Below are 23,138 nucleotides of genomic sequence, written 5' to 3'. Positions count from 1 at the left end.
ATTTTGGAACTGAAGATTTAATTTTTTTAAACTTTACCTGTTTTCTATGGGTCCCATAGGAACCTCCGTTAAAACATTAACTGGAAAAGTTGAAAATACGGTTTCAAATCACAGAAATATGAATAAGCCAGTTGGTGGAATTAATGTTGCTGACGCGTTCATCAAAAAAGAACTAAAAGAAGATCTAAAGGTGAAATCACTTTTACTTATTAAACATACACAAGTTCATCTTTTAATGAATATATCATAATAATTGTATTTTGTAGTGAAATGTAAAACAAATACAATTATTTAGTATAGTAGAGGTTGAGATTTTTATTTTATCTTGTTTTCAGTATTGCATTTCCATAGGGAATCAAAGATCCTGAAAGGATAACTGGTAATAATACATCCTATGCTTATCAGGTTTTACAGGTTTTCAGAATCCTGTCACGTGTATTATTTGACACTGGCAGATATTAGGTAGTTTGTTCACAGAAACTTGTGACTGAATAGAATCTGGGCTTTCAGATCTGAGTCCAGGAACCTTTTTGCTACCAAGATATGACCTGGAAGTGAAATAGGGGCTTTTCAGAGTTTACCCCCACTTGGCAGCTAGAGTCCATAAGACATGCTTTAGAGAGACTGTGACCCGAGCGGAGAACAAAGCCGAGCGCCCCTTCCTGAGACTTTGGACACACTCCAAGGTCTGGCACCAGGCCCCGGAAGTGCTCCTGTGGATGGAGACCTGGGTGGGCTTCTCTGTGTTGACTGGGTCTTCCAGTCGTAGTTGCTCTTTTTCACTTACATTAGATTTAATTCTTCCCCTGGTCATCTGTGGAATCCAGAGCATTCTGTCCAACTACTTTCATAAGTTAGTGCCATTTGTGTTACACGAGTCCAAAATGACAAAAAGTCACATCAGTCAAGAGCCACCGTGTCTTCTTAGAAGGTGCGCTGGAGAAATACACAGTCCTTCCCATCGGGGCCGGCGGCTTCTGCAGGGCCCTCATGTGATGTCTCCTGCAGTTAAATGTCTTAGTATCGCAGAGGTAAGAGCCCCAGAGCCTGTCTGACTGCTCCTTGGGGAGCATCCTGACTTGACTTTACAATGTAGTTTCTGGAATTTCCTAAATTTTCAGTTGCTACATAGGAAACATACATTTCCACGGCAACAAACAAAAAGAGGTGGTTCCCTCTACTTTCGAAGCACAGATTTCCAAACCCATTTCATCGCCCTCGGAGATGACCAGATGAGAGACCCTCTGAGGCTCCCAACTTCTTACCATTTAGCGTCAGTGGCTCAGTCTGTTTGAGGGGCTCTAACACACACGGTTTCTTTAGGGAACATTCATTATTCTCCACGTGTTTTTTGTTTTTTTTTAGTGTACAGATGTGGATGATGATGACTGGGACATATCATCCTTAGAGGAAGACAGATCTATAGGGAGAAAAGCTGAGAGAGAACAGAAGGAACCTCCTCCACCTGTGAAGAATGAGTCAAATTCTACTCAGGTGCCAAATGCCTGGGGTGCAGCTAACCCGAAAGGACCAAAGGGAGAAGGTTCGTGGCTTTGGCGTCTACCGGAAGCCTTTATAAACACCAGACTACCCTAATGAGCTTCCCTGGTGGCTCAGCGGAAAAGAATCTCCCTGCCAAGCAGGAGACGTGGGTTTGATCCCTGTGTCAGAAAGATCCCCTGGAGAAGGAAATAGCATCCCACTCCAGTATTTTTGCCTGGGAGATCTCATGGACAGAGGAGCCTGGAAGGTTACAGTCCGTGGGGTCACAAAAAAGTTAGACACGACTGAGCAACTTAAAAAACATTATTTTAATAAGGACTGAATGTGAACAACTTACTGATTAGTATCTATTTGCTAGTTTTCTAAATTTTAATTTCAGTTTCTAATCTTTTGTCTTTAAAATTTTTAAATATCTATTTTTGAAAGTGCCCCTACAAATATTCTTCACATAGATGCCTCCTAGAAATTTACATTTCTGATACATACCTAAATGAGGCCACTTTTTTCCTGTCTTCCTGTATTCATCTGTCTATGTGTTAAATATTGTTATTTTCTTCCAAGGAAGATTCTTCTTGGAGCATTGTAGCCAGTGGCATGAAGGACCAGTGAAACTGTTTACTGCCATTGATCCTATCCACCCAGGCTAGAGTCTGGATAATAAGTCCAGTCACTTAACCTCTCAACACATTTAATTTTTAAAATCAGAAAATATAATTTGTATTTTTTAAATCAGAGAAATTCTTTTCCATGTCCCCACAACCACCCCCCCGCCCCCCCCCATATACACACAGTGCATCCTCCCAGCCATCCTACATCCCTGCGAGTAACAGACTCAGACTTGTTTCTAGACTTATTGATTTTAGACGTGAACTTTCTAGGTGCTGATAAGATAGATGAAGATTTGGCTCCTTCTCCACTGCCTGCAACTCTCATGCCCCCTCTTCAGTACTTTGGTTCCCCCCCATCTATAATTTTAAATGAATACATGAACATCTTTTGGTCTGCTTATAGCAGGATCTTGTACCCCACCCCCACCCCCCGCATTTCTAAGATGAACCATTGCTGCCTCTGTCTTCACTTGATCTCTTTGCTCCACCAATGTGCCCGTTGTTAACACTGACTTTCTGTTCTGTCACCGTCATGTTTTCTGTGCTGTGTCTCAGCATCCATCCTCATCGTTGAAAAAACAAAAGACGTGTTTACGCTGCAGTGACTGTGGAAGGACACGGGACACTCGGGACACTCAGAATGCCCTGAGTACATTTCCTCCTCCCGGTGCCATGACCCCACGCCCCTCAAAGAAAATATCCCTAGTCACGCTCAAGTGGAATTCTCTGTACTCTGTTTCAGTGGCTCAAGGCACTTTTGATCTAACTTCACCTTTAAGCTCATCTATGCTAAAGAACCTGTTTTTAGCATTTAGCCCCTCCTTGGCTTGTTAATTTTATTCTCTCTTTATGGCTGCCCGCCTCCAGGTGCTGTGCTGAATGCCAGGAGGTGGGGGCCAGGTGGAAGCTTCGCTGCGAGGGCCCTGTGAGGCTGACCTAGAGACGTGGCCGTCCTGTGGTGGTGGGACGTTCCGCAGCGTCTTGCCCCAGCTTGTGGGAGCTGGGGGTGGGGTTGGCAAGCCGACTCAGGCCCGAGTGACGAATTACAGTGTGAAGTCATGGAGCGTTTACTGGCTGGACAATGTGCTCGTTTAATCACTGGGGCCTCCTCTCCCTCCCTCGCTGTCTCCCACACAGGACCTCAGGATGAGTCCAGTACATTGAAAAGCAGCTTAGTAACCGTGACTGATTGGAGTGACTCTTCAGATGTGTAACTGTCACCCTGTGCGTCAGGAGGTCCGTCCAGACTTCAGCAGTATTTGATATCGTGGTATTTCAGCACTGCCTACACAACTGTAATTGTCCTGCCTGACAGTATCTCCTGCAATAACAAGGAAACCGGCTCTCAGAGAACAAGAGTCTCTTTAATGCCACCTAATGCAGTGTTAAAAAAAAACACACACACAAATTGTCAACAGTATTTTGAAGCATATAAAAGTGTTTAAGAATGCTGCTGCTGCTTAAAAATAATGTGTCACTGAAGTCATAAAAAGTTTTTTCTTCAGAACAGTACTCTAGTGTTTAGGTGTATTTTTTTAAACTAATTTTTAAGTGAATTTTTTTTTAAACTGATAGCAGGTTTTCGTTTGCATTTAAACTTAAAAAAAAAATATCTTTTTTATGTACATTGTCATGTTGGAAGTGTTTTATTATAGAAGTTCTGTTAGTATCCTCAAAATGGAATTGGTGGAAATCAGTGAAATTTTAAGAGTAGACAGCTTATTTTTCATCTAGATGTAAGTTTAGAGTTAATAAAAATATAGCTAGGCCCATATTAACTACATTTTCCGGAAGTACTTTTCCCATATGCAGCTTTGGGCCACTGTAAGCATGTTTTAGAACTTAAAATACTATTTCTGTAACATAACCTTGACCTTGGATATTTTATGAATAGAATGTAGCCATTTTAAATATCAGTTAATTTATCAGACTATGAATAGAATAGATTGAGTCCATACTGAATTCATATGTGTCTGTAGTTTTTTTTTACTTTTTTAAAATGCCCTTTCCATATTAGAAAATACCTCAAAACTAATTTAGTTATATTCTTAACAATGACATTATCAATAGTTAACATGTTCATATAAACTGTTTTTTGCATTTTTTTATACCTTGTGGTACTCTTCTTTTGTTACCCCCCAAAAATATTTTAACTAAATGGTCTGTTAGGATTTGGACCTCTTTGTTTTGTCAACCTTTCAAGTAAAACCCTCAGTGACACTCTTGTGACTGTGGCTGAGTTATTAGAGCTGATTTCAAGTTAAACTCATTTCATTCAAGCATTTAAGCTTGTCTTGGTAGCTATGTCATGTAACATGCTGTTCTAAAAGGGTAATTTTTCTTTTATCTGTTTCTGCCCCACCAGGGTCCTTTTTACTTGTGGGCCACTTAGCTTTTTAAAAACTTCCCACGAAGGCCATTTAATGCAAAGATACTTGCTTTAAATATGTTTCTAAAAGCTCTCATAAACCCTGAATCAGATCTTCACTGTAGTAAGACACAGATAAGCAACCTACAATGATGCCTAAGAAGGCACCAGGGCTCCTATGTTCACTCACTCATCCACTTAGATCTGTTGAGCTCCTTGTTCTGTTTTAATGTACGTTATTAGTTCATTTGATGAGAACAACTTTGAGACATATTATTTTAATCTTCTTAAAGATGTGAGAAACTAAGCTATACAATAACTTGCCAAAAGCCACATGACTAGAAAATGACAAAAGCAGGCTTTAAATCAGGCCTCAACTCCCAAGTCCTGGGTCTGCCAGGTCTTCATTCCTAAACAGCAAGGATTGGGGAAATAAGATGAACGTCTGCTAAGTAACCCAAATCTTTATGTGTCTGTGTCGCAAAAGCTGATATTCTGTTTAGTCCTGTCATGTTAGGTTGTACTAGAATTGGTTTGCTCATTTTCCTTTAGACCATCGCCTTACATTTCCTGTCATGGACACATGGCTAATGTTTCTGGCTCCTGACAGTTTTCTGTACTTTGACCCCTTTTCGCCCTAGATTCTTCAGAAGCTGTGATAGTTCAATACAGTCAAATATTTTCTTCTACAGCTCTAAAATTTTAAAATTTGTTTTAAACACACATTCACCAAACCCTGTGCCCACATTGGCTTATAGCACCTAGCCTCCCTCAGTGGTTTTCAGTTCATTTGTATCTCCGGAAAAGGTATTTAAGTATTATCATGGTCTGGAAAAAAAGAGTTTACTGTATCAGTAATAAACTCGTCCATTTTCTTTTCAGTGAGCACCTCCAAACAATGTGATTTTTCCTTTTTAAGTCCTTCAGGCTTGAGGAAGATGTCACGGTCACCCATGCTGTGACTGGTATTGTCGGGTACCTGAGTCACAGATGACACGGCTAAGCGATTCGTAGCCACAGCTTGAGACTGTATACTTCACCCTAGACTGCCTCAGTTCAAAGTCCTTGAGGTTTTGTCACTTGCTGTGGCAAGTCACTTCAAGCTCTCTGCCTTCATTTCATCCTCTGTCAGTTCAGGGTCCTAGAGTACTTACCTCAGAGGGTAGCTGTGAGACTGCAGTGAGTGAGGGCACACACAGGCTGAGGTAACTATCGCCCTGTGGATATGAGATGAAAGGGCTGGCTTGAGTAATAAAACATTGTCTTTAGTCAGAGATCCCTGGAGGAACTTACACGTCTTGAAAAAAAGGCTGTCTCTCCATTGCCAGTTGGTTCCACACACGGCCTGAGTGACACAGGTCCTCAGGAACTCGGTCCATTGTTTCTGAGTGAGGTAGGGACTGTGCGGCCCCAGGCCCTCCTCTGTCAGGCTCAGAGTCGGCCATGACCAGCATATCCAGATCTCTCTATACCGGAGGAGGAGGTATTTAAGGAGGACCCGCCGGGTAGTGGGCAGTAGCATCTTGGCCCCATGAGCTCTTCCTGGAGCAGCCGTTGAGAAGCAACAGTGGTGACAGACAGGTGTCACCAACTAAAAATCGGCTCTGCCCAGCCAGTACAGGTCCATTCAACGCAGACATCTGAGGAATAGTCTCAGATCACCCCCATACTGTTTACAAGTCATGACTCCTCAATACACTCTGTTTAATATATGAAGGAAAAAACACATAAAAAATGGGGACAAGTACTGCAAGGTCTGGGTGATTAAGAAGGCTACATTAACGAACACTGCTGGAAGCTTTGGTGTTAAACACAGATGTATAAGATATATACAAATCTTGTAAATAGCCTGTTTATTTTTTTTTTATAGAAAGCCACAACAGAAAGTGATTAGTATGTAACTATAGAAGAACATTTACATCCAAGAATCAACAAATTCTTCAAATTCATATTTTAAAAATAGTTTTGAGTGTTAATTATAGGAGGACCTTGATGGCATCATTTTGTGAACAGTTCACATTTAGAACAAGCTCAAGACACAGCTTGAAGGCAGCTCTCTTTTTAGACGTACGCGTTTTTGTCAAACTGTTTTGAAGGGTTTGAGGTTTTAAAGTCTCCTTCTCTGCCGTGATACTTTGTCCGAGAAGACATGACAGATGTGGCCCCGTTGTACATGTATCCCATTCTGAAAGGCAAAACAGTTTGGTAGATGGTCTTTTACACGTAGAACAAACAAAAATAGGAAGAAACCATATCCCCTCATTTCTGTCACAGCAAAGTTGTCTTTCCCTGATTATGTTTAGCTTTATTCTCTTCTCAGCCCAAGAAATAGTTCAATGTCATTTCAGAACAGCTAGTGTGACTAAGAGAATCTCAGAAGAAACTTAAGGCTTTTTAGTTTGTTCAATTATTCTCCTTCAAAACTTACACAAAACTTATCTTCCTGGAATCCTGGAGACTGTGATGACCTTAATCAGCAATTTCCACCTATGTGAAAATTATGAGGCCAAAGTGAAGAATATGCCCCTAAAGTTAGACAAGATTTCTACTTACAGCGATAGCTTTGGAACATAATGTCAAACTGTTTTTTTTTTTGATGCTTCATCAAAAACAATTTTTTTAAATTGAAGGATAATTGCTTTACAATATTGTGTTGGTTTCTGTCCTATTATCAACACAAACTCTGCTTTTTAAATTAACTGTAATTATCTATATTCTATTCAATATAATTTTACCATATTAAATGTTATATTTACTATATATTCTTAACCTTTCCTAATTCTGGGTGTTTGAAGTTTCTAAGAATCATATGAGCTACCTATAATTTATCCCACATATAACAATTTAGAATAGTATTGTACTTTTTAACAGGTCATTTTTGTCTCTTTTCATACCTGGGTGCTTTGTTGTTGTCAGATATTGAAAAGCAAAATATGACACCACCAATTATGCAGAGTGAGGCTCCTGCCCATCCAATAAACAGAGCAGCTCCTAACTCGTACCTGTGAAGAGTACCACACAAGTGTTAAAGCTTACTGATTTGGGGAGTAAACAGCATTTAACACTACTAGCCAACACTTACTAAATGCTCATAATACACTTGCTATGGGAGCTTACACAGGAAGCAATAATATCTGTAAAGAAAGCTTTATACTTTTCTCAAAGTGTTTTTATATAGCCTTCACTCAACTGTATCTTCCCAACATCCCAAAAGGAAGCTGAAAGGAAGCTGAAGGCATCGGGATCCCTTTGGGTAAAGCAGAAGCCGTGGACTCAAGGTGAGGCCTCCTGGCTCTGCCAGCATATTGCCTTGGGGCTCTGCCTGAAGCCCAAACATTTCCATCTATTTATCCTGTTGTGCAGGGTAAATTATTTAGGCAGGCTTTAGTTGGAAACAGGAAAGTTGCCTCTGCTTTTATTTTAGTTCAACTCAGTAAGTGGTTAAGCATCTGCTGTGTGCAGTCATGTGCAAAGTGCCAAAGGGTGACAGAACACGCCACCCCAACTATGCCACTTTGGCAGGGCATAAATGTGTCAAACTGTCCCCCATCCCCTCACTGCCAGGAAGAAGTTAATTCTCAGATACTGAACAGCCTGCTTAGCCCACAAGTGGCACCAGAGCAGTCTACATGAACAAACCACTAATTTGCATCTTTCATTCCTTCCCTCCTCACATTCAGGTTAAGTCACTCTATTGTGACTGACTCTTTGCGATCCCATGGACTGCAGCACACCAGGCTTCCCTGTCTATCACCAACTCCTGGAGCTTGCTCAAACTCATGTCCATCAAGTCGGTGATGCCATCCAACCATCCCATCCTCTGTCCCCTTCTCCTCCTTCCTTCAATCTTTCCTAACCTCAGGGTCTTTTCCAGTGAGTCAGTTCTTCACATCAGGTGGCCAAAGTATTGGAGTTTCAGCTTCAATATCAGTCCTTCCAATGAATATTCAGGACTGATTTCCTTTAGGATTATCCCTCCTCACGTGCATTCCCACAATTCGTGCCTCTAGAAGCTCAAAGCCCTTTTCCTTTGACTTGTCACTTCTCTACAGATGTACTGTTCTTTGGTTAAGATGCTATATAAGCCCAAGTTCTAGCCACCCTTTGAATTACACGCCACTGGGTACTCTCTTGTGTAGGGGCGATGCACATATAAATAAACTCCAGTTTTCTCTTATTAATCTATCTTTCTTCTGAGCAGAGAACCTAGGAGAGTAGAGGAAAAAAATCGTTTTCTTCCTCCACAGTGTCCACGATAGATACAGCCTCATCGTGCTTATCACTACAGTCCAGTGAGAGATGAATAAAAAAGTATCATTTAGTGACAGTCTGCTATGAAACCTCTCCTTGATGGCAGGCCACTGGGGACTAGAACAGATGCAAAGGTAAGTAAGACAGCCCTTGCCCTGGAGAGGTCACCATACAAAGGTACAAACAACACTACCCTGAACAACAGAGGAAATGACAGTGGAGGGCTGGAGGATGTCCTTCAGGGGAGATACATATATGTATATTTCGGAGGAACAAATATAGAATGAGATAAGCATACCAAAATTTCAGAGATTGTGGGGTTCTCATGTCTGCCTTTTCCTGAAGAATTATTTTTTTTTTAAAATAAAGAAGTGATTCTCAGACTTTCAGCTCACAGACCTCTATCACAAGGTGAAAACAAAAGGATGGCATTCCCTACCTAATTGGTGCTTTTCAGTGTTAAATGAAGTCAGAGGGGGAAGGGTCTGTTTTGATCATACAGAATCCGCAGAGAAGCTGAGAATGGAAAGAAGAGTTGAGAGTAGGAGAGGAAAGTTGGAGTCAAGGTCAGGCTACCCACCCTGCACCTGGTTGCAGGGTCAGGCTTAGGTATCAAGGCCTCCCCACACTCTGGACAGCATCTGGCATGCGTGACCTGTGCTTGACCTGAGCTTTGTCTCATCCTTTTCGGCATGCTGTGTCACTATGTCTGAACTCCCATCTGGGCAGGGGCAGGGAGCAGTGGTGGTGCCGCCAGCCAGCAGGAGCAGGAAGCAGCATTTACACAAGGCAAGGGCCTGGTGGTCTACTTGCCCATTTCCAGATCTGGTTCTTCAGTTAATTTCACAGCTTCCATTTGCAACTGGGAAGAGGTGAATTATATAATACACACTACAACTTGGCGTGTGCATGCATGCTAAGTCGCTTCAGTTGTGTCCGACTCTTTGTGACCCCATGGACTGTAGCCAGCCAGGCTCCTCTGTCCGTGGGATTCTCCAGGCAAGAGTACTAGAGTGGGTTGCCACTGTTACATAATACACGCTGCCTAGTGATGCCTTCTTTTTCCACTCTTGTGTTGCCTTACCTGGGGAATCAAGGTGAGAGCTAAAGGAAGGAAGAGCTATAAGCACCTCATCCTGCACTAAAGCACTGATTAGGCTCTGGGAACCGAGAAACTTCTCGAACTCTTTCAATCAGAGGCAGCAGCAGAAAACAGAAGGTCAGTGTAAGTGGGGAAAAAGCCTTCAGTGTGCACAAAAACCAGCTTGAAAGAGGACTGGACAGTGAAGTGTACTGGCCAGATCAAGAGTGTTAACCTGGTAGTTTTATAAAATATACCTTCATTAAATATCATGTTACACATCTACAAAGGATATCCTGGATTCCCACAATAGGCCCTTCTTGTATGATGTTTGGATGACATTATACAAATAAAACGGGCAGAGGGCCTGCCAAGTTGTAGGTACCGGTTAGTGGACCTCTTTAAAATATCTGCAATTCCTACAGTAAGCTGGCATCCAGTCCATCCACTGTCATGCTATTACTGCAAAGACAGCTGAAGGATGACCACACTGAACATTTCAACATGGAGGGCATTATTATAGGATTACAATTTAACAATACTTTCTATTTTTCTTTATTTTTCTCCGTAGAGTTTAGACTGTCTTCTCTCCTGAAACTATGCATTAGTATATTAACTTTCAGTGTAAATACTCCTGGAAAAAACAGTCTTGAGATTTTTCTTAAAACATTTAGCTTTCTAAAACAGGATGCCAGTGCCAGGATCATGGTTAAAAATAAGTCTCTAGTAACTGATAGTGGTCCATTAGGGCACAGGTTGGTAGAACTCAAATCATAGCTCAGCACTGTGAATTCATTTAAAAAGAACACACAACTGGGTACAAATCAGAGGATAACTACCTACACAGCTCAGATGTTGGGAGCTATTTCTTTATTTTCATTTAAGCCAACTGAAACTTTCTGAAGGGATTTAAGAGTCACCAGTATGGCTTATATTAAAAACTGGTTTGGGAATTCCCTGGAGGTCCAGTGGTTAGGACTCTAAGCTTCCACTGCAGGGGGCATGGGTTCAATCCCTGGTCATGGAACTGGTTCACTTACTCCTGTTTTTAAATATATTTTTAGATTTTCTAAAATCTAAATATAGACTCTATTCCAAGGAGAGTATCATTTCCTTTTGAGCTTTTTGTGAATTCTGTCAGAGTCAAATATTTAATAAATAGAACCATTTTAAAGCTAAAGTCTTGAAGAAACTCCATGTCTATACCAATAGCTTCCAACAATTGGATGTGAGGGATTGTGATGTGGTTCTTTCTCTTAGAGACTTTTTCTTCTTCCTTTTGTTGAAAGACACTTACAGCAGACTTATTATTCAACAGTGGCTTGAATTCACACCCATCAGTATGCGTGATCTGGCAAAAACAGAAGTATTATTGAAAGACAGGACTGAGGGTGAGCCACGTAACATCCATTCAGGTTTGTTCCGGGCCACAGCTCCTCTGACACTCATTGGGAAACTCCATCTCTGCCTGGAAATCTTTCTTCACTTTTGGTAACACTGAGAAGCTGACTTCAGCACCTCAGGAGATCATCCAAATTTCAGATGATCTGCTATAGGTCTGTCTTTTGTTAACAATATCTTCCTGGCCCTAGACCAGCTTTCCCACTCTTTACTGAGCTGTTAGAATTGCCAAAATTTCTTCATTATTCGGAAAGGCTACCAGTCTGCTTAGCACCAGACAGATGCAGGATCGACAGGCTGAGGACTGATCTCTGTTTTACAGATCAGAACGTTGTTCTTGGATTATCTATCACATATTCTGTTCAATGGAAAAGACTCATAAAAGCAGGCTTATGACCTGAATTCATGTATATAATTGTGAATCTAGTAAACAAGTAATAGGTAACATTTTTCTTTCTATAGAGAGAAAGTAAAGCACAGATTAATGACCAGAATTTTCCCAAAAAAGAACCATAATGATCTACAGCATTAAAATACACCTAGAATTACTAGATGAAGTTAATTCTTATTCACCTGGCTGTGCTAGGGCTCCAGACTACTGTTCATTTCCTAATGATAGCGCCTGGGCTAGAAACCACGCTCAGTGGTCTAAATTCTTATGCATTTCATATTTACCTCCTATTTTAGCCTAGTAACATGCACAGTAATCCTTAGGGAACGAATTGAGGAACACCTCTTATTTTTACCTCTTTATCTCTTTCTTGCACCCAACCCCTGTTATCATTTGATCTGCCATCTATAGGGAGCGCATGTATCCCATCTACCCTGTCACCTACCTCTGATGGCAGGTGACACCATCAGAGAAGTGACAAGCTAGATATTGTTCGAATCATGTGTTTCAGGGTGAATGAGAGAACACGGCGCTGTTCTCAAGGATCTTACAGTCTAGAGGAGATGGTCAGACATTAAACAAATAATTAAAGGACAATGACGCCTAACAACAGAAGCAGAAGAACATGTGTTTGCAAAATAAACATTACATGTTCTCCCAAATCCGTATAGATGTGATTCAACTAAGAGTCCACCATAACAACAGCTACTGTCAGATCACTGTACCAGGATTTTGTTTTTTAAGTATTTTGGCATGTATTATCATATTTGATCTTCAATTCTAAGAGACAGTTCTTCCTACCGTCAGAGCAAACTGAACCTGGGTGAGATTAAACTACTTGCCTCCCCATACCTCAGCTAAGTAAACAGTAGAACCAGGATTTAGAACCAATAACTGATTCCAACCCTTGAGCTCTTTTTTTAAAAAATTAATGTTTACTGGAGTATAGTTGCTTTAAGAGCCTGGTGAGCTACAGTCCACAGGGTCGCAGAGAGTCAGACACGACTGAGCCGCTAACACACATAGTTGCTTTATAATGTTGTGTTCGTTTCTGCTGTAAAGCAAAGTCAATCAGTTAATCTCAATCTTTTTGACCCACCTCCCAGAGTAATAAAATAAAAACAAAAATAAACAAATGGGGCTTAGTTAAAAGTTTCTGCATAGCAAAGGATACCATAAGCCAATGCCAAGCTCTTAGCCATCACTCTTTCTCCCTTTTTACCTTAGCTAAGGAAAAGATGGGATCAATATGAAAAGATACAATCAGTGCAATGTTTTGGGCTTGTCATTTCAGAAAGATGTGAGTTTTCCCTCTTTCCCCGGCTCATTGCCTTCTCAGTGGCTCTAGGGTATGGAATTTTTTTTCAGAATTCCCTCTGGCTGTCTTTTCACCCAGCACAAAAAGAGGTGAGGGTAGTAATTAAAATCAGGGCTTGCTGGATTTGAAAAAAGAAACTGCAGCTCCTCCGTAAACAAAACCAAACTGTTTAACAAAAGAAAAAAACCTCATCCTTTTAAGATCCCCAGAGAAAAGTGAGCTTGCTAGAGGTTGCAGAGCTAGAAGCCAAGTCTTTTGACCTCAAGGATGGACATTTTTTCCAAACATACTGTCCTATTCCTTATGTTTTAAAAGTTCCAAGTTTAGGAAGTACATCCATATATTATCAATGCTAACTTTTAAAAATTGAATTCCATTGGTATACTGATCTTTTAAACATTACCATCAAAAAGAAACTTAACTCAAAGGCTTATATAATCCTTGGAGGAGGAAATGGCAATCCACTCCAGTACTCTTGCCTGGAGAATTCCATGTACAGAACAGCCTGGCAAGCCCCAGTCCATGGGGTCACAAAGAGTTGGACATGACTGAGCAACTAACACTTATATAATCCAAGTCCTGTATCATCACATGGATGGATTTTATGTGAACAAGCATTCTACAGGCATTATCTACAAGCACACCTTTCCCCCAAATACCCTGCATTCTTTTGGGGTCCCAGGTACCGGAAGCAGGCTGTTTAGTGCCCACCAATCCATGTATCTCCCAAGGCTGCTGCATTCTCCTCTCCCTTATGCAATTCATGTTAGTTAACAGCTTACTCAGTGATCTGCAAGACACCACAAAATTTCCTACCCAAGGTGTCCCAAAGAGCCATGATATAGTGGCAGGCACCTCCCAAATCATGGCTAGAGTAGAAAGGGATAATTTAAATAAGCATCTACTTACATATGGAAACTTCGTGGAGAATTCTCAAATTTAGGAAATGTAAAATAAATGAACTGCTACGTAATAGCCTCTGTTTAAGGGTCAGTCCCATTTAAAAGAATATCGTTCACTGAGTGCCTACTCTAGGCACCAGTCTAAACAGCTGAAATGTACTATCTCATTAATCCTCACGATAAACTCGTAGTTCTCATTCTTCCCATTTTACAGATGAGGAACACAGGACACAAGATAGGACAAGTGATTTCTTCAAGGCTACACCACTAAAAGATGGCAGAGCTGGGGTTCTCTCCCAGGCAGCCTGGATCCAGGGTCCTCATTCTTGAGGTCTCCCCTCCCCCATCCCTTTAACCAAATCTCCCCAAGTATGCTCAGTCTTTCCACCCTAAGAGAGATGCAGACAGACAGACAGACAGCTATACACCACTGCTTACTAACCATCCTTGCTGTAAACATCAGAGAGCATGGACTAGTTACAAGAGATGCCCAAATCAGCAAGATGTGGTCTTTGCTTCAAGATACTCCTGGTCTTGTTTGGAAGATGGACCAACAGGCAAGTGCCCCTGCCCAGTGGGATTGGAACAGAAGCACCAGGAGCAAAGGAGGCACCCTGGTGGGCACCTCACCCCGAATGCAATTCCTGCAGGATACACAGGTGGGCCGGGATGTGAAAAGGAGAGGGGAAGGGCTGGTGGTGGTAAAAGCTGAGTCCCTGGGAAGCATGGCAAACTGGAAGAAATCGTGGCTTCGTATACTGGTCAGTGAAAACAAAACGACAGCTGCCAAACATTTGATTTCTAAGTATATTAAGTTCTGCCAGCATGAAAAAAGCAATCTGATGAGCAATTCTGATGATCTCAAGTGGTCAGTCCTACCACAGAACAAAGTGAATCCTTCTTAATATTTAACAGTCAAATTCTGGTTTGTTCTTAACACCTGGCACTGCTATGGAATCCCTTACCTGAGACTCTATGAACCTCTTATCAGTATTAATTCATTCTCCAAATAACCTCATGGTTGGAACAAGCTTAAGTAAACAAACATCCATAATTCATTAAATTATAATAAGGTCAGAGTACAGAAGTTAAATATCTTGGCAAGGCCACCTAGTGAGATCGATTGTCCTTTCAAGTTCACCCGGGAAAATGTGTCTCATCTAGAAACATACTTCTTGAATTGTCTGCTGTGCATTTAACTTGACAGATAACAGGAATGAGCCTTTACCAGGAAGCAGACAGTTGTTTATTTCTAACTACTAAATAACCACAACAGTGAAAAGATTTTACCTTAGTAAAACTTAAAGTAGAAACTAACTGTATTCCAGGGATGAAGAGTGCTAGAGGTAAATAACTCCATGGTTTTAAAAACTCTGAACTTAAAAAGGCTTGAGTATGATAAGACCCAAACCATGAATATCTGAGCCAAAATGTTAATGATAAATCTCACTGACTAAAAGAGAATAAATCTAAGATCAGATGTTCTGTTTTCTCAATTAAGGAAATTGGTTCAATGCTCTAACTTTGCATGATTTGAAAAGAAGTTTCTTTATGCCAATCAATTCTTCTTTGGAACTATCTATTTAAGAAACAAACAAAGCAAGACACTCAGGAAGTTAGTGGTTTGGACAACAGATGGTGAGAATACTGTATATTTCAACAAAACGACAGGGTGAATCATACTCCGGGGTGCTTATGACCATCAGTTTGCAAGAGGATAGATTTTATTTTAATTTGGTAGATATTGCTTTAATAAAAAGGAGGAATTTTGTTTGAAACAGCCCAAAGGGAAGCATTGAGAAAGTTTTCAAGGCTTTGCAGGAGTCCATCCTGGAGCCATAAAACATAATCACAACTTGAATCAAAGCAAAGAAGCAAAACAAAAGAAAAAAAAAAGTGAGGAAATGGCAGAACACAACCATAGCCAGGTGAAACTCTTTAAGGATTGCAACTGCAATCAAATGATTGTAGGCAGGAAGAAAAATCTTCCCAGATAAGTTGTGGGAAAGAAAGGGTTTCAGAAATAATCAGCCACTGAACACAAAGCCTGATACTGTTTGCAGTGCAACTGCCACAATCTTCATCCCAATGATACATCAGAAGCCGCTCATTTTGTTCCCTCATCAATAAAGCACCTCCTGAGTTCCCTGCACAGAGTAGGAATGTGGTGTGAACTCTGCGGATGAGCTTAGTCCTGTGCGTCTAACGTAAGCAACCAAGGTGAGTCTTGGAAATCCACAAGAATCCTTAAGAAAAACAATAGCAACAAAATCAGGTTCTGCGGCCCAAACTGTTTTTCAATGCATCTTAGGGCAGGTATTTGCTCACCAGAAATTTATTTTTTTTTATATTAATGAAAGATTTAATACAGCAGGAGATATAACAACCATAAACATTTATGCACATAATGACAGGTTATCTATGAAGCAAAAACTGACAGAATCGAAAAAAGGAATAAACAGTTCTACTATAACAGTTGGAGATTTCAATATCTTAGAGTAATTAACAGAACCAATAAGAAGATAAGGAAATAGAGGACTTAACACAATAAACTAATGAGATCTAAGAGACATATACAGAACACCAACCAACAACAGCATAAACATTCTTCTCAAATGCACAAGACATTTTCCAAGATAGTCCATATATTAGGCCATGAATTAAGTCACCAGAGATTTAAACGAGAGCATGTGGCAAACACCTGTTCCTCACTGCTAACTAAACACACACGTCCCTGTGCCACAGCCGCGCCGTCTAGGGCGGCAGGGAGAGCTGCTGCTCTAGGAAGATGAATGCATGATACAGATGGGAGAGGAGGATGAGCCAGCCTTCTGTCTCCATTCTCACAGAGGTTTCCTCAGTCTGCTGAGATAACAGAAGGCCTTTCTGCTAATCCCGAGAGGACTAGCTCTGCAGATCAGAATTTCACTTAACCAGGTATCGTGCTAGGCAAATAAGAGATGATATATAAGTGTTTTCTGTTCTCAAGGAACTTACTCTCATGAACATCAATGAAGACACCAAGGAAATAATCAGAACACCCCTGGAGGGGTGTCCTCACCCCAGCCCCCCTAGGGCTGCCCCTGCCTTTGGCAGCAGTTCTCCAACAGATTCCTCTCCGAGTTCATGCACAAACTACATCAGAGGCATTGATTACTAAACTCTAGGAAAGGCCAGCTTGGGAAGTCCTCTCCCCTAGAATATGCCAAAATCAAAATCTCACTTCAGAAATTAAATACTTTAAGACCTACGGAATCAGTTTACTTTGTGTTGATATCCAATTTTCAGCTTATTGATTTTCCTAATTTTTGTCTCCTTCTCTTCCACTAGAGGCTATTGTTAAGAGTAAAATAATAAAATAAAATAATATTTGAAATGCTCTGGTCAATGGTAGGGCATAACATGTGTTAGCTATTATTTTCATTATATAAGCATTTACTATTTATGCACGAACTAAGAGACACTACTAGAAAAATCATTTCCTAAAGATTCCTAAATCCACCAGAAAAACAGTAATGGATCCTGATCAGACATTTTAGTAATTACTCTTTTAAAATTCTATAGTGTTTTATCTAAAGACTGAAAGAAAATCCCCAGCCTGGTTGATAGCAGTACACATGCATACACGAGCAGTTTTCTACAGGAATCTATGGGAATATTCTCACGGAAGACAAACTGTTTGATCTATTATGATTTCTAATTTGGTATTCCGTGGGTTTTTTCCAAAGCAAAGAAATAAGCCTAGGGAAACTATAAAAAGCAACAGCCCACAGTTAAAAACCAACAGCAACAAGAGAACTGGTCTGTAAGTGCCAAAGCATTCACCCGCAGCTGAAACTGGTCACATCTGGGTGTCTGTGCCACTCTTAGAGAATTTTTTTTAAAGACCTTGCATCGTGTACAGTTTATTAGGTATAACTTGTTAAGGCCAGAGTCAACAGAGCAAATGTAAAAGGCTGATTAAAAATGAAAAATAATATTTTATTCACTATCATTTAATCATTTATAATCTTCAGAATCACAGCCTCGTTTTCATCTCAATGTCTGTGATGGAAACTGGCCCACAGCCTAAAATCTGGCAAGTATCATTTTGGATGGACAACAATCAAGGCAAGCTCTTAATTTTCAGTTATCACACTTTCTCCTTCTTCCCTCCCCATCTTGCACCTCTCTTTCACTTTTCCCCAGTTTGACTTCAGTTTTACAATGTATGGCTTCCCTGGTAGCTCAGATGGTAAAGCGTCTGCCTAAAATGCGGGAGACCCGGGTTCAATCCCTGGGTCAGGAAGATCCCCTGGAGAAGGAAATGGCAACCCACTCCAGTATTCTTGCCTGGGAAATCCCATGGACTGAGGATCCTGGTAGGCTACAGTTCATGAGGTCGCAAAGAGTCGGACACAACTGAGTGACTTCACTTTACAATGTATAGTAGATGACATTTAGCATTCTAAATCCTAAGCCTTGAGCTATTTACAGACAAGTATGTTACAAGACATTTGTAACACTAATGCAGTGATTCAGTGCATCTTTTGCCAATGTAGCACCTACACTGTTTGCTCTTAAATGATGTCATCAAATAGCCTCTATCAGTATGTCCCAGTTTCATAAGCCATAGAGGAAATTTAGGTATCTTAATTTAGAAGATGATTTTAAACCTGTTTCCTGTAAGCCACAAGCACACAGACTTAAGAAGAGTACTTACTTTTGCTCCACGAAGAGGGGATCAAAGAATTCTGTTGTGATTTTGTTTGCATACAGGGAACACCCGGTCATTGAACACAGCCCTAAAGAGCATCAGAAGGAAAGTACTATGATACCTGGTGTTTCATGAACATCCTAAAGCACCTTGTTTGGAAGAAAGTTACTATTTACCTGACAGTATGAATACAATCCCAGCCAAACAAGCAATTTTAGCTTTGGCTTTATCTGAGCCTCCGACTTTGGTACATTTCATGCCAATCAGGGCGAATATGGAACCAAAAAAGCCCAGGCTGACAGCGGCAATCATAAGTCCTCTACACGCCTGGATGTAACCTGCAATTAAAGTAAGGCATTCACATTAGCATAAAACATGTGGTTGTCCAGAGAGAAACTCACATTTTACATTGTCCTCCTGAATGACTTTCTGTTTTCCGGGGGAAAAAAAAAAAAGACTGTAAAATGGTTAAAACACATGTTAAAACAAGCAAGAATGGAAAGAAAGTTAATCCCTATGGCACACTTTTCAGTCTGGCATATGCAGGATCCTCAGGCTACATCTCTAGGTGTTATTATTCCCACAGTCACAGCTGAGGAAACCGAGACACACAAAAGCTACATGATATGCCAGGGATGAGTGAGTAAGAGGCTGGAATGAATTCCATTCAGATCTGGCTACAAAATCCACATGCCACTGCCTTTCACCCTGAGAAACCTCATCTGCCACTCTCTCAACCCTCTTATTCCTTTGCACATCAGACCTTTAAAACAGATGTTTTAATGATTTTGACACTGCAAACTTTATAATTGAGCAGAGCTCCCAAAGAGTCACATCTTCTAATATTAGTGAAAGATTATAAATGAGACCAACTGAAATATCATCATGAACCTTGAGAAATCTAAATCAAGATGTATTTTCATGACCTTTTAAAAATTCTTCAGGGCACATACAATAACACTGGGTTTAAATAAGCATTGGTTAGTTCCTAGAAGAATATTTTATAATTATGAAATTAACTGCGTACAAATGGATACTTTCCAAGTATCCTAAAAGCTTGCTCTGTTGGTCTCTTTGAGCATTCCTCCTACACCACTTATTTTCTTAGTCATATCTTCTTATTTACACAGCCAGGATGATGGTAAACTTCAGCCTGGCTTTTGTCCAGACACTAACAAATTTTAAATTAATAGGATTTAAATGAATACATTTAAAAAATGTCATTATGTTCATTTCAGCCTGAAACAGTGCTAAATTTCAATCTGAAATAGTGACGACACACCAGTGTAAGTAAATATTTGTTAAACAAATGAACACAGTATCTATCAGGTTTACATTTGGGATTGACCTTTTTTATTTGAAAAAACTTCTAAGTGCCAAGATACACCAAGTCATTTCCTACTGTGTTCAGGCAAAGCCTATGATAATCATAAATATTAATTCTAAGGCTACAATAATCATATATTCAGGGAATAATGCTGGAAGGTGGCCTCCAGGCCATGTTTCTTGATCAAAAAATAAAATTTTAAGTTTTATCCCTATCCCCAGGATCCATTTTAAAGAGTACCCAGAAGATGTTCTAATTGATTGAACAAATTTAGGCCTCTACAAATGCAAACCACGGTCAAGTCCCCAAAAAATCAGTCCTGAACATTCACTGGAAGGACCATTGCTGAAGCTGAAGCTTTGGCCACCTGATGTGAAGAGCTGACTCATTGGAAAAGACCATAACGATGGGAAAGATTAAAGGCAAGAGGAGGAGAAAGAGACGACAGAGGATGAGATGGTTAGAAGGCATCACCAACTCAATATACATGAATTTGAGCAAATACTGGGAGACAGTGGAGGACAGAGGAGCCTGGCATGCTGCAAGCCATGAGGTCACAAAGTCAGACCTGACTTAGCAATTGAACACCACCACCACCACAAGTGCAGAAAGCAAGGACAATGATCTTCCATTTTATAGTGTGAACTGTTTCCAGACAGAAAATAATTTTACTGATGGTGAGGCTGTCAAAAAAAACCCAAACAAACAGTAAAAGAAACTTATTTTTAGCAAAACAGGATAACGGAGGCTTATTTTGGTAGTAATAGTAGTGCTGCAAGGGCGATCTGTGTATTTGCTGCAGATACTAACTCAGCTCCATTTTAAGCTGCAATCCTCCAGTCCCCCAGCCAGAACCCAGGGAGCGGAGAAGCACAGGGGGAAGGAGCCTGTTAGTTCCTTGCAAGGTTAAAGAGAGTCCTCCAGAATAACCGCACCTGGCTCATCACTTACCACCAGAGCTACTGGGACAGTGTGGTTTCAATAGTTTTTTGACATTTGTTTCAATCTATGGTTTTGAGATATTTTAGCTGATTCTTACTGCAGACAAGAAAGTATGTGTGACTTAATAGTAGTAATAGTCGCTCAATCGTGTCCAGCTCTTTGTGACCCCAGATTCCTCTGTCCATGAGATTCTCCAGGCAAGAATACTGGAGTGGGTTGCCATTCCCTTCTCCAGAGGATCTTCCCGACCCAGAGGTTGAACCCATGTCTCTTGCATCTCCTGTATTGGCAAGTTGATTCTTTTTTTTTTTTTTTGGCAAGCTGATTCTTTACCACTAGTGCCACCTAGGAAGCCCATAACCTTTATTAATATATGTTAAAAAAAAAAAAAAAAAAGCTATTCTAGAAAATCTTATCATCCACCATAATTTGCATTTACCTTAGTAATCTCATTGACTCTATGTACAGAAAACACACGAGCTATGCAAATAGTTAAGTCTACAATCTGATCACTCAGAACATGAAATGCATTTTCCCAGATGGTACACAGTGGTCAGAATCCCAGGCTGGTACACTCAACTCTTAATATGACTGGGTAAAATAACAGTAGGCTTTAAACTTTAATCGTTACTCATATTATTTTTTTCTGAGTTTCTCACTCGGTTCTCCTGTCTCAGCTCTGATACCTGCAGAAAGACTGGCTCTGCCCTCTTGGCACAAGAGGAGAGAGGAGAGAGAGCAGGTTCTAATGACGTCAGTCCTTCATCAGAACCAACCAGAACCCTGATGTGGAGGGGAAGGTAATTCTGCCTACCGTGAGAACAGTAGCAATAAGTTGCTAACTCATCACATGCATAAAGGGTTTCCCTGGTGGCTCAGACGGTAAAGAATCCGACCACAATGTTAGAGATGGGGGTTCGATCCCTGGGTGGGGAAGATCCCCTGGAGATGGGAGTGGTAACTCACTCCAGTATTCTTGCATGAAAATTCCCACGGACAGTGGAGCCTGGAGGACTACAGTCCACGAGGTCGCAAAGAGTCGGACATGACTGAGCGATTAAGCATACACAGCACATGTACAAAAGAAGGCACTTCAGGGTCTGGAGTTCCTGGGATAAACTTCACTGCCAGCCATAAATGGAACCCAGTTGTGGGTAGGCTTGAGGTCTGTAAATTAGGGGCTACCAGTTCTTAAAACACCCACAGACTCAAGCCTTGGGTGACTTCCCACAAACTCTTTCAAAGTTTATCTTTTGCAAAGCAGACTTCTACAACCTTGCTTTTTAACAGTTCTGGAGGTTAAAATTTATAAGTAACACCCTCAAGTGAAGTGGTGGTAAAAACCTAGTCATGGAGGCTATTATTTTTGACAGGTGTAATTTACTGACACCGTTAATAGCTAATTGACACATTAAAGTGCTGAGGCATGAACATATTTGCTCAGAAGTTCTCTGAAGTATAATTTATAGTTAACTTTCTTGGAAAAAATGACAAACATTCCCACTAACAAAAATAGATGGCATAAACTGAAAAAAAACAAAACCCACAACTAAAGCCTAGCTTAAAATGTTTCCCAGCTGTAGTTCAAGTGGTGCTTTAAAAGGAATATGGGTTAGCAATAAACAGAAATCACCAGCTCGTTCAACCGTGAGTTTTTCAATTAGTAAAATACCATGACTTTAATGAATTCCGTTGGAGGAAACCTTCAAGGTGTCCCTTAAAAGTTAAATGTTTTCCACACATACCTTATTTTCCATTTCCAACTAGCAGAAATAAAAATATCCACTTGGTGGAGACAATTTCCTAGCAGCACTCTTGCTAATTGTTGATTGAAGGGAGGGGAAAAAAAAAGAATGTGCTTTTCTTGAGCTAGTAGTTTCATGTGCTTTTTAGCAGATCCTTTGCGAGAAGGATGGTATGAGGGGCAACACAAACTCTGGATTTCAGCCCCGGTTCCTCTCTTTACCTGCTGTGTATCCTTGACTGCATTCCCTAATCTCTCCAAGCCTGTTTTTGCATCTGCAAAACCCAGGGAGAACAGCACTTACTTCACAGGAGGAATAATATGAACTAAGTGTCTGGTGAGTGGTAAGAAACACATCAAAGCTTCCCGTCTCCAACACAAAGATTGATTCTAGGCAGAAATTAGAGCTGGAATTTTAACATGGCATTACATTCAATCTGTACATTTAGCTTTTTCCTTACAGGGAAAACTGGGATAACAATAATACCTCTTGACAATGAGGAATCACAGCTTTGACCTTATACAGGAAATTCAGAATAATGACCCCATCCTCTGTGTCCAAGAGACACGTTCTCCCACCTAAGAGGAGACGGGGAGAACTGTGAG

At 40.6% G+C, this 23,138-nt stretch overlaps 2 protein-coding genes across 7 annotated transcripts in view; one reads left to right on the top strand and one right to left on the bottom strand.

The window, feature by feature from the left end:
* Positions 1–3,623, top strand: part of DZIP1 (DAZ interacting zinc finger protein 1) — a 49,011-nt gene extending 45,388 nt beyond the window's left edge. For all 4 annotated transcript variants that reach the window (XM_065901652.1, XM_065901653.1, XM_065901655.1 and 1 more), the window contains 3 exons: positions 60–190; positions 1,366–1,543; positions 3,249–3,623. In XM_065901652.1, coding sequence (XP_065757724.1) covers positions 60–190; positions 1,366–1,543; positions 3,249–3,325 — 386 coding nt within the window. In that variant the 3' untranslated portion in view covers positions 3,326–3,623. The remainder of the gene's footprint in view (positions 1–59; positions 191–1,365; positions 1,544–3,248) is intronic.
* Positions 3,624–4,283: 660 nt separating this feature from the next.
* The window catches only part of CLDN10 (claudin 10), a 102,226-nt gene continuing 83,371 nt past the window's right edge, over positions 4,284–23,138 (bottom strand). For all 3 annotated transcript variants that reach the window (XM_065901657.1, XM_065901658.1, XM_065901656.1), the window contains exons 2-5: positions 18,696–18,857; positions 18,526–18,607; positions 7,374–7,481; positions 4,284–6,664 (exon numbers count right to left, since the gene is read on the bottom strand). In XM_065901657.1, the coding sequence (XP_065757729.1) occupies positions 6,541–6,664; positions 7,374–7,481; positions 18,526–18,607; positions 18,696–18,857 (476 nt within the window). In that variant the 3' untranslated portion in view covers positions 4,284–6,540. The remainder of the gene's footprint in view (positions 6,665–7,373; positions 7,482–18,525; positions 18,608–18,695; positions 18,858–23,138) is intronic.

This window comes from Muntiacus reevesi, chromosome 11, assembly GCF_963930625.1.
Source record: "Muntiacus reevesi chromosome 11, mMunRee1.1, whole genome shotgun sequence".
NCBI classification, from domain to species: domain Eukaryota; kingdom Metazoa; phylum Chordata; class Mammalia; order Artiodactyla; family Cervidae; genus Muntiacus; species Muntiacus reevesi.
The sequence above is the reverse complement of the archived record's forward strand: the minus strand, read 5'-3'. Positions and strand labels throughout refer to the sequence as shown.